The sequence below is a fragment of the Uloborus diversus genome, chromosome 2 (assembly GCF_026930045.1).
Source record: "Uloborus diversus isolate 005 chromosome 2, Udiv.v.3.1, whole genome shotgun sequence".
NCBI classification, from domain to species: domain Eukaryota; kingdom Metazoa; phylum Arthropoda; class Arachnida; order Araneae; family Uloboridae; genus Uloborus; species Uloborus diversus.
The window spans coordinates 202166933-202178978 of NC_072732.1; the positions used below are offsets into that span (position 1 = coordinate 202166933).

General features: G+C 31.7%; 1 protein-coding gene across 1 annotated transcript in view; it reads left to right on the top strand.

The window, feature by feature from the left end:
* Positions 1-9819, top strand: part of LOC129216759 (cilia- and flagella-associated protein 251-like) — a 53338-nt gene extending 43519 nt beyond the window's left edge. The window contains exons 21-25 of the mRNA XM_054850976.1: positions 1726-1834; positions 4035-4125; positions 5330-5464; positions 7991-8196; positions 9609-9819. Of these exons, the coding sequence (XP_054706951.1) occupies positions 1726-1834; positions 4035-4125; positions 5330-5464; positions 7991-8196; positions 9609-9773 (706 nt within the window). The 3' untranslated portion in view covers positions 9774-9819. The remainder of the gene's footprint in view (positions 1-1725; positions 1835-4034; positions 4126-5329; positions 5465-7990; positions 8197-9608) is intronic.
* The last annotated feature ends 2227 nt before the right edge of the window (positions 9820-12046 follow it).

Consider the following 12046-nt stretch of genomic DNA (forward strand, 5'->3'; position numbering starts at 1 on the left):
AACAGGTGCTGATTCAATTTTGGTGTCAATAACTCAAACGGGGGTTGAGGTATAGAACGTTTTTTGTCGTCAATTGTAACTGCTGTATCTCAAGAAATAATGAACGGAATGAAAGAAAAATTTATCGGCAAGTAGCCCTTAGTGGGTATAAGAGCTGATTTTATTTTGGTGTCAACAGCTAAAAGGGGGGTAGCGCAATCACCCGTTCTTTTTTTCCATTGTGAGTGCCCTATCTCAAGAAGTAATGCTACGTTCTGGTTGAAATTTGGAATATATGTGAATCCATATGTAAACAGGCTTTGGTTCAATTTTGACGCCAATCGCTCCAAGAGGTGTTGATTTTTTTTTTTGAATAAAAATAGCTTTATTAATGCAACAATAAGAAAGATAAATCCTAATAGATTGTCGTCTGCGTATTTCTCGTGATTTTGATCGGAAATATTATCTCAATGATTTAAAATTTTTAACTGTTGCCATCTTATGTTTGTTAACAAATAAAATTTGTAATTAATTCAAGCAAGGCTTTTAAAATAACTTTCAATTTTCGCTCTTTGCTTTGCTTTTGCAATAATTCAGACATTGAGATGGTCGTCAAGTTTTTGCATGTGTAATTTTGATTTTGTTGGGAATATTGCTTCCTCGTCAAGCATGGGGAGGGATTAGAAAAAAAAGAAAAATATAGAAGAAAGTTTCGTGATGGCCACAACATACTTTTCTCCGCACGCACCCCACCTCTTAGCCGTAGGCCTTAGGTTCCACCGCCCGGGGGGTCCGCGTAGCGGGCCCCCCGCACGGCTGGGTGCGGCGGTCGATAGTCGTATCATGCTACGGACGCACTTGGTGCTTATTGCGCCGGGGAAGGTCCCCGTGCTGGGCGTCAGCCCAACTGGGAGTTTACCCCTTAATGTGTGGGTCTTGCTCACCGTGAGATACGGTATATCTCCCCGTACCTCGTTGGTGTGCCATGACCCCCGGCCACAACATACTAGTTTTAGAATTGTTACAAACTAAAATTAGCTTGATTTAAATATGTTTGTTGCTCTACAATACAAATTGTGTCAATAGGTATTGCACTTCTGTTAAAATTACCGGAATTTTTTAAGTGTGACCATTTTATACACATATAAATCTTTTTAATAACATGCCATTTATTTTGTTTATAATTTCTTTGTTTTTTTTAAACCATGCTTGCTAAGCAGTGTAATTTTTAAGCCTCTGTCTTCGCTTTTTTGCATTTTTTGAACTCTGAAACGAGGTTCATTTTGATATTCAACTGCTCAAACTGCGTGTTATCGCCGAAACAAATGGTAATTTTGCTGTCAAAATGTCATTTCTGCCGAAAAGAAATGTCTCTTTTTTTTTTAAATTGAACCAGAGTCTGGTAAAAGTATGTTGGCCCTATTACGCAATAATAAAAATCAAATCATTGTGCTGCATGCCACATATATAATATAACTTGAAATTTATTTGCTATCATATTGTTAGCTCTCTAAATCGGCAAAACACCTAAAAGTTACATAAAGCTCATTTTGTACCCGACTAGTACTTATAGCCAAAAAATTTAGCAAATATAACTAGCTGTATAAGTGCGGAAAAACAACATTGCAACCTAAACTTGCAAAGAAAAAAAATATTACTAATTTGCAAAGATACAGTGTAACAATATGTGTTTGTGACACAATTCTTTTTATAATTATGTAATGAATTTTTTTCTTCTACTTTTAGGAAATTATTGAAATTTGGAGGTGAAGAGCCTGTACTTAAGGGAGAAATTCCAATAAACTGCTTAGAATATGTAATGGCTGCAATGGGATGTTTCTTGACAGTCAAAAATGTAAAAAACAATTAAAAATCAATCTCTCTAATTTTTTTTTTGAGCAATCACAGATTGCTTATTATCCTCACTTGACCAAAGTTAATGTTGCTCTGGTTTTTCAGATTGCCATGATGGCAGTTGTTTTTTTGTATCTATTTAGAGAGCAAAATTTTCAATGTCTTAGTTACAAATCATGTGTGGTTTGAGTTTATACATATTTATTTTTCAAAGCTTAACTTAAGCAGACTTCACATTAAAAAAAAGATTTTTTGGGTAAACACGTTTTTTCCAAAAAAAAAAAAAAAAATCAGTGATGGAATACAAAAAAAGGAGAAAAAGGAAGAAAGGAAAAAGAAAAAAAAAATCTTTCAATTTACCACTCACCTCTTTAATGCATACTTCAAATATAAGATTGATAGAGTAGCATTTCAAATTCATTCCAGCACCAAGTAGCACTGAAGTGATTTGATAACTACAGTGCCGACTAAGAGAAATGACTTCTAGTTAACTGTCAGCGAAAATAAGCATTTTTTGATCAAATCTAATATTAATTTGAGATTGGTTGAAATTAACTTATCAGTTCACTGTGTGCATTATTAACGTTTTTTGAACAAAATACTTTTTTATGCCTTTCAGGCACTAATTCCAGTTTTGACAATCAATTTACTAATATGGCTTGTAATCGACTCTCAGCTGAAGTGATTCTGGGGACAATAGATAAAATCATCAGAAATTCAAATGCAATGACAAATAAATTGGTTGGAGATAAACATTTGAATTGAAAAACGAATTTGAAAACAATTGTTGGAAAAAACTTAAGTCAGAAACTGTATCTTTTCTTTGAAGAAGGTAAACAATAATTAATAAAGGTATAATAATTATACTATTTCTCTTTTAGGTTTTAAAAAATTTCAAAAATGTTTTAGAAAGGTTTCAAACTTCATTTTATGTGTTAGACATGCTTATATTATGTATTTTTAAAATACATTGCTACTGTAATGAAAACCCTTTAAAGCGACCGTCCACTCTAAATGGCCGAAATTTTACAGAAGAGAGGAGTGACCGCTCAGAGAGGTTTCACTGTATTTAATATTTTGATATAAATATTTCTACATGCTTGAGAAAGCAATAACAGGCTCCAATCCAGCTTTCTGCAGTACCCCTCCCTCTGAAAATATGTGCTTAAGCATGTGTTCTTAAAACAGAAGATATTTCTTTAAACATCTCTGAAAAAGTCCTTTTTTTCCGAATGATATGGAATACCATCAGCCCCGCTTAATTGGGCAACGGATAAACGAATACCCCGCTTTTAGGAATAAAACCTCCCGGAACCGAATATTTCCCCAAAGACGCAATGTTAAACATCCCCGTTAAATCAAATAACTTACACGGATAATCAAGTAATATTTATTAGCTTTTGCAAATATTTTTAAAAATTTTTTTAATAAATCGGAAATAAGTTAAGTAAGAACAATTGTTGACATAAAAATATAAAACAATATCTTTTGCCTCCAACGGGCGTGAAAAAACTTGTTTTCATCAAACATTTCCTTCATTCTATTTAATTTCTTTTGTTGCCTTTACAAAAAACTACAAATAGCGCAGTGTCGATAAATAAATTAGATAACACAAAGGCATATACATATTTCGGACAAAAGAACATTGAAAAATATTAATTGTAAAACACTGCTGATGAGAAAGGAGAAAAGGACTTGGGAAAAGTATTCCCAAAAGACCTTGGAGCAAGCGATCCAATATAACAGAATTTTTTCCAATTAATATTGTACGGAAATGAAGTGCTAAAACAAACATTTCTTAACTCAAGTTGAAAGTTACTTTTTTATAATTTTCATACGTACTATAATATATGAATAAATTAGTAAACTATTTTGTTGTTTACTTAGCCAATTTCAAAAAACTTTTTATGAACAAAATTAGTTATTTCCCTTATATAGCTAATAATTTATAATTGTGACATTTTAAGAAAAATGTTATCAATTTATAAAGGTAAAGAAAATATGCCCTCTTTATTAAATACCTCTCCTTAATCAAATAATATTTCATGGAACCGACGATATTCGATTAAGCAGGACTAACATCATTTCAAATACTTGGGTGTACAGATCACATGATAAAATTATTCTAGTAAAAATGTTTTCAGGGGTAATTTTTCATTCCTTTATTTTTTTTATAAATTAATTGTTTTAATATTTTGTAGCTGGAATTGATGATGAATGATATTAAGCATGAAAATAAATACATGTATGGTGGGAAGAAAACAACTTTAAATTGCTTGGATGTTATGAAATGTACAGTATATATATTTTATTCCTATTCAGTTTCAAGCCATAATACATTTTGCTATTCGCTATGCTATGAACAATATGTTGACACTCAATCATATCACTCAAAAAGTGAGAAAAAGAGGAAAAAAAATAATTTTAAGCTGAATTTTTTAATGCATATACAATACTAAGATTTTGTTATGATTTACAATTGAAACTTTATATTTATTAATATATTTTTGCGTTTTTAACAAGAAGTTTTTTCCCTCATTCTTTCGCCCATTGCAAACCAGTTTATTATCATCCCTAATGTATTATTACTGAGTATGATCAAGTATGAAATACAGTACGCTCATGGCAGTTTGGCACATTGTGGCAACATGTAATCTAGATAAGGAAAATGGTGGATAGGATGAGTTCCACATTCTACCCCCTTTCCCATATGATTAAGAACATATTCTAAGATTGATGATTAATGCACAAACATTTACTGTTTATCAACAAGTTGCACAATTGTAAAAAGTCATGACTAACAAGAGTCAAAATGTACAGTAAGTCCTGATTTTGTCTTTAGCACTTTGACACAACTCCCTAATGCAATGAGTTCTGAAAAGTGTCCCCTCCCCTCTCCTTGTTTGTTTCATCATTTTCTTTTCCTTTTTTTCTGTTTTATTTCTTTATGCCTCTCAATTTGTATAGAAATCCTCCTACAGGGATCCTATTATACCTCCTTGAGCAAGTTTTAGAAATGAGGCAGTGAGAAGCAAAGGGATGTAAGTGGATATTTTCAAGTTTTGGGTAAAACACGTTTAAATATAAGATCCTATGTAGACTTTCATTAAATTTTTTTTCCTTCTAAATCTTGCTGTATAGCAACACCTACAAGGGCTACTAGTACCGTCTCTTGCCCCAAGACAGAGGAGAGGTTCACCTACCATGTGTACTGATTATATCCAAATTTTTAATTTTGCCACTTACATCCCTTTGCTTCTCACTGCCTCAAATGATCAATTTCAGCATTCTGTAATTTTTACTAGCTCAAATAGTACAAGAGATTGGATAGTATAGACCACTGTAATATGCTTCATATACTTCTCTTGATAACAAATATTCACCTAAAAATCCCTCTTTTTTATTTTGGTTTTTCTTGTATTGTTATGAGAGAAATGTTGCCTTTTGTTAAATTTTGCTCCTTCTTTATATTAACTGTTGTTCCCTCCCTGTATAGTATATGTCAACTACAGACCACAAGAGTTTTTATCTAAAGAGAGAGTGATTCAAGCTTTTAAAGACATTCTTGTGTTGGAAGATGATCCTGACTATATTTCTAGGAATCGATTCTTGGACATAGTATCAACACAAGGTGATAGTTTCATAACTACCTATACAGGACGCTCCATTTTAAACTACAAGACCTTTATTTTCACAACCGTTAGTCCTAGATGCATACTTCTAATTACAAAAATGTTCAAAATCGGATGCAGGGTTAAGACACTGAAAGTTTGAAGTAAAAATAAAAATGAGTCGAAAAATACAAAATTTAACTTTTTATACAGGCCCCAGGTTTTCTAACTTATACTCGGGGAAATAATCTCCATTGAAAAATAATTCCAACGCAAAAAGTTTGAAATTAGTACAACCAATAGCCACCCAGATATATGAAACAAATCGTTTTGTGACTTACACCACTTTTCACTTACCGTCAATAACAACTTTTGGGGGGAAAATATAGCTTTTATCAAGTGTGAAAAATTACATTTGTGCAAAGAGTTTTCAAATTATTCGAGGTTTTGTAGTGTATTTTTGTATATCATGGCATAACATTTGTATTTATTTTTGAATAGCAATGAAAAATATAAATACCTTATTTTTCTTACTTTTACAACAGCAATAAGTTCCAATCTCATCTTCTGTATGGTCCCTTAAAACTTTAAACTGTAATATCTCCTTGACTTTTAGTCGCACAAGGGTCAAGTTTTTTGTGTTAGTAATAGTTTTCAATGGAGATTATTTCTCTAAATATTAGTTAGGGACCTAGGGCCCTTATAAAAAGTTGAATTTGGTATATTTTTGACTCATTTTTATTTTCGCTTCAAACTTTCAGTATCTTAACTCTGCATCTGATTTTGAACATTTTTGTAACTGGAAGTATACATCTGGGACTAACGGTTGCGAAAATAAAGGTCTTGCAGGTTAAAATGGAACACCCTGTAGTTTTTTCTGGTTTTAGGATTTTTACTCGAAGTGTTTCATTTGCTTTTGATTTCAAAAAATGAGCATTTAGTTCAATAAATGGGTTCAATAAAACTTCTTCGTTTGCTTCTTAAATCGTGCCAGTAGAATTTATATTTCTTGGGTTCATTCAAATTCCACTTTTCTTGTTATTAAATATTGTTAACCATTTCTCTCCTAAAGACATCACTTTTGTTGTCCAGTTTAAACTTAGAATTTTCTGGTGCTTTTGGATTTAATCAGCAAATGCTTTTGCTATTTGTAGCGATATAATGAACTTCCACCACGCTATTATCACACAAGAACTAGAGGATAATTTTATTTCAATACTGGATTTGCTGTGAGGACCAAACTGTGTATTTCAGCCAGACAAAGTGCCTACTCATATGTCTCACTCTTCAAATAGCTGGTTCTACATGAATAATAGCAATGTTACGGACTTGCCATTGTTTAGTTCAGACTTAGATCCAACAAAAAAACTTGTAGGAACACCTAGCGCGAAAGATATATAAAAATTGGAGCTCATATTCCTGGACCATAGAGCAAAGCATGGTATAAACCATTATGACCTCTCCCAATAGGTAATACAAAACTTGATTCTTTCATTTTAAAATTCTATGCTTGAAGTAATTAGAGAAAATGGAAACACAATTTCGTATTAACATTTGTAACTGTTTTTCAACCTTTAATATAATTTATAAATTAAAAAATTGTCTGTAATTGTCTTACATGCTATTTTCTATTTTTCCAAATAACTTCAACCTCTGATGTTTTTCTTATATATTAACCCTAACTTGAGTGTCATGTACATTTCATATACTTTCATAGTATTATACATGTATGAAATGAAAACCCCTCCATTCTTACTGTAAATTGTTTTTTTATGCTTGTGTCTATATTTTTGGGGCAGGGTGTGTTTAGTGAAGCTTAATTTTTTATGTATTTCACAACTAGAACGTATTTAAAAATATTGAATCTAATGCGTTTAAATTTTATTATATTTCTGAACATGCTTTTAGCTATTTTTTACACAAGATTTTCAGCTACCCTTGTCTAAAACAAGCAGTAACAATCAAACTTGCACACAAATAGGCAAAAAAAAAAAAAAAAAAAAAAAAAAAAAAAAAAATCATTGTAAATTTGGTTTGATGAATAAATGAATAAAAAAAATTTTTTTTTTGTATTTAAGTTTTCTATGATATGAAGAAGTATGTTTTCTCTTAATTTTGTGCACACATTCAGTTTTCTATGCAGTGAAGAGAATTTTCCTTAATACTACTGTAAAATATGCAAATACTCAACATTAAACCGAAAGATGGCACCATGATTAATTATAAGCTCAGTTGCTATTCTACATAATTGTTAGTTAGATTTATGCTTGTCTCTTTATATTTGTATTTTTGAAATCCTTGTATATATATATATATATATATATATATATATATATACACACACACATATATATTTAAATATACGTTTAAAAAAAATTTTTGTACCGAAAAAATATTTTCATGTGACAGAAGATAAATGAAGCAGTGAAAAAAATTACCATTTAAAAAAATTAATACTCAAAAAATGCTTAACCATTTACAAAAAGTATAGTACGTATTATTCATCAGCACTGTCAATTCGTTTCATGACTATGACTGATTTCTAGGTGATAAAATGTCAAAAGAAGAACTGGTGAATATAGTGCGATGTCTGAAGACAGTAAAACCTAAGATTCCATGGATTGGAGAAGAGAGTGGTGGGTTCAAAAGTGCTGAAGGAGCTTCAGATGGTATGAGGGAAGATAGTGAAAAGCAAAAATATGATGATTCAACTGAACAACCTGTATTATCATTTGAGGAACTGATTCCAGAGGTTCATGTTTTTTGTTATGATTTTTATTTATAAAGGTTTCTGCTTATGTGGAAATAAATAAATAAATTAAAAAAAGTAAAATAAAATGAATAAATAAAAAATAAAAGCATCAAGAAGGAGCTGTCTGATTGAGATAAATGTTAATAACGTGAACTTTATCATTTTATAATAACAAAAAGAGTTTTTGACTTGCATCAAAATATTATAAGTATCAATTTTTGAAAATTGTCTGCATATGCTTTAATCTTCTGTGGTATTTTTTCCTGACTGGAATAGATCACATGTTAAAATATTTCCAGATAGGTAGCGCTAAAAGCAGCAAAAATAGTTCACCGTTTCACTTTGCCTCTACTTTACTACCGTGTGCAATACAATCCAAAAATTTGAGAACACAGAAATGCTCTCTTTGTTATACATTTCATCCTTTTTATTTATTTATTTATTTTTTTTTGTAAGTTGTGTTTATTGGAATTTTTAATACACATCCGTATCTCTAACAATTTTCTGCTAAAAATGTAAATTATTTCACATTTAAGTTTCAATTTATGATGTAAATGTTTTTATTAACTGTAATTTTTTCTCAGTTTAGTATAATAGACAAAATGTTTGTAACAAAATCTACCCGGTCTGTTATCTCACTTCAGAAGAAATTGAAAGTTATTTTTCCAGTAATAAGCCTGTCATTGTCATGAAACCTTATTTACAGATTGTTATAACCAGTTAAAATATTTCATAATTACAAATAAAATGACATTTCAAAATGTTTGTTTTAAAAAGAATCTCTCACCCCCACCGCCATATCACCCTTGTGCTCACCTAAGTGAAAAAACACTTAAACAGAAATTGTACTACTATAACTGGGTTGTTTTTTTTCCCATTTATCAAAAATATTTTTTCTGAAAGAGCTAGGTTAAAAACATCACTGTTTTCATTTTCGCTGCTGACATCACAAGTGAACAAGTCTCTAGGGTTTACCAGAAATAAGTTTCCGGGTCTTTCCATGCTTTGCCAATGAATATTTTATTTCACCAACAATTCTCTTCTGATAATAACTGCTGACAAAGAAAAATCACTAAAAAGCGATATATATTGCCAGAAAAGACAGCCACGTGATCCGATACAAGATGGCTTGTGAGTCACGCGACAAAACATCTTGTTTTAGAAATCTGAATTTAAAAAAAAATTTAAAAAATAAAAGTTTTTGATTCCATGGGGGTTTTTTTTTTTTGCTTATTCTATCATTTTCAATGACTAAAAGTAGTACACCCCCATTTAAAAACATGAAAATCTATGCATGGTCAGGTGATTTTGCAAGTTTTCAAATGCACGATCCTGGAACATTTTGAAGACTTGATAACATTATAGAAAAATTGTGTATTATTTTTTTATTGGAAATGTTTGTTTTATTCTAGTATATAACTGAAGAAATTTTCATAAGAGATATTCTGTGCCTGGAACCTTCCAAGGAAGATTTGTCTAAATACGTTTTGAAGAAAGAGGACCAAAAACTTGTGGAAGAAAAGCCTAGCTTGAGTGATTTTCTTTCTGAAATCCAAGCTCTTAATTTGTTTCAGTAACGAAGAGCCATGTATGAAATTTGTCAATGTTTCTTCATAATAAATATTTAAGTTTAATAAACCTAAACTTTGAAATTGTTCGTTAATTTTTATCTCAACTAGATATAGCTTGCCCGTCATTGCCAAGAGCAATAATAACACTGGGAGGGGGAAAGGAGGAGGACCAAACCAATGACTACTTCAAAATTAATCAATCAAGAAAATTAATAAAACCTACCGAACCGAAAGTTAACAAAACAAGAATATATTTGCACAGTTCACCCATTTTCTGACTGGCGCGAACTTTGTTTGGTGTCTCCCTACCCCCTGCCGCTGTTATTATAGTGAAGTATTTAAATGTAAGATCACATTCAGAGAAAATTTAGCGACATCTTATGCACACTACATAATAACAAGTGAAAGTAATTTCTGAATTTCCGAGCCAGACGAACTTAAGTCCGAGAATGGCAATTTTCAGATTATTACTGCAATGCAGGTATAATATTTTGCATAATTCCATAACAATGTTATTCTATATTGAAAAATATATTTCCCAGTGTTAAGAGAACTAGGCCCTGCCTTTGTTAGCTTCAGACAAGCATTTTTATACTGTCCTGCAAAATAGTGTGATAATGACTTAATGGTAGTCTGGCTTTGAAGCTCAGATATGTATGAAAAATATGCATTCTAATACACAATGTCATCAAATTTTCCCTGGTTGCAATAAAACGTAAATATCAAAAGTATCTTTTGTATAACTTTTAAATATGATAATAGAGTAAATAATGTGGAAACAAAAAGCAGTGCATATAGTCTAGTGAAGCAGCTCTGCGCTACAAAATAAAACCATCTCCTGGTCCACTGCAGAGTTCAATGGAAGGAGTTGGGCGGAAGGAGGGGGGGGGGATTGATTTACAACGTAGTAAAGCGTCATCGATATTGTACACACACTTATAAAGAGAATAAAATGGAAAAACGTGGAGTTTTTTTTTTTTTCTTTTTTTTCGAGCGGTCACAAATTGCTTATTATCCTCACTTGACCAAAGTTGATGTTTCTCTGATTTTCCAGATTGTCATATGACGACTAGAATGGATCTAACTTGTTTTTACATTTATTAAGTGGAGAAACATTCGCTGTCATGGCTACAAATCGCCTGTGTTCATGCAAGGAAGTTTTTACTGGGGGGGGGGGTGCAAAATTATATTTTTCAGGAGAAACATCAACTAAGACGAACTTAAAAAACAAAACTTCATCAAAATTTCCAGATCACTAATTCCCATCATTTAAGTTTGGCGAGAAATAAAAATACATAATGGGGGGGGGGGGGTTATACCCAGTAAATAATTTTTATGATAATTGTACTGGTGGATATTAGCCACAAAATCTTTATTAACGCATTCTAATCGCTCTTTCTTTTTTTATATGGATATGCCTTATATTACATATTCTAGAAAATCACCAGTCATAACATGACAGGTGCGAATTTCTTGGATGTTTCTATTCCATTATAATTGTAGAAACAAGATACCCAACGAGTAAAGTCGTATCGAGTTTCGTGATTGCGAAAAACATAATTTTAGAATTCAAGACCAAAATTCAAACTAATGCTGTATGCCGGATATCCCCTCCTCGCGATTTTCTAGATGCGACGACTCGAAAATTGAACGGAAGGAGAAATGATTACCCTTCTTGTAAAACACCATACCGCGTAAAGCAGTATGTTCTTGCAGTATCGCACTGCTATTGTTATAACTAGTTGTTTTCTTGTACTAGGATCGTTTTTCTTCCTCATAGTGTTGGAATTGGAAGACACGAAAGAACAATTCACGTTTTAACCTTCGATTCTTTGCTGTCATGTCTAGGTGGTCTGTCTTACTAAGGCGACGATACTCTACACTACAACATTATTAACCATTTTCTCTCTATTTCGTTCTGTTTTCAAAATAAGAACTCTAACTCAACGGAGTCGTATAAGTGGTTTTATTCAGTAGCATATGCCTACTTTACCCCGCTTGTTTGAGTATAGCAAGCGTTGCGTTGTTTCGAATTTAAGAGTGACAATTGATTTTAGCAAGCATATCTGCATATATTTCAACATACATATTTTCACATTTATGTTTGATGTATCTTAATCCCCGCCGATGAAATGAAAGCTGTATAAGTTTTACCATAGAGGACAATTCCCCCTTGACAATTTCTAGGAGAAGCAGAAACAATATACTCGCTTTGGTAAAAATATTAGTGTTTTTGTCTACTTCACTTTCGTTAACAAGTATGCTTTAGCCTCTGTTCT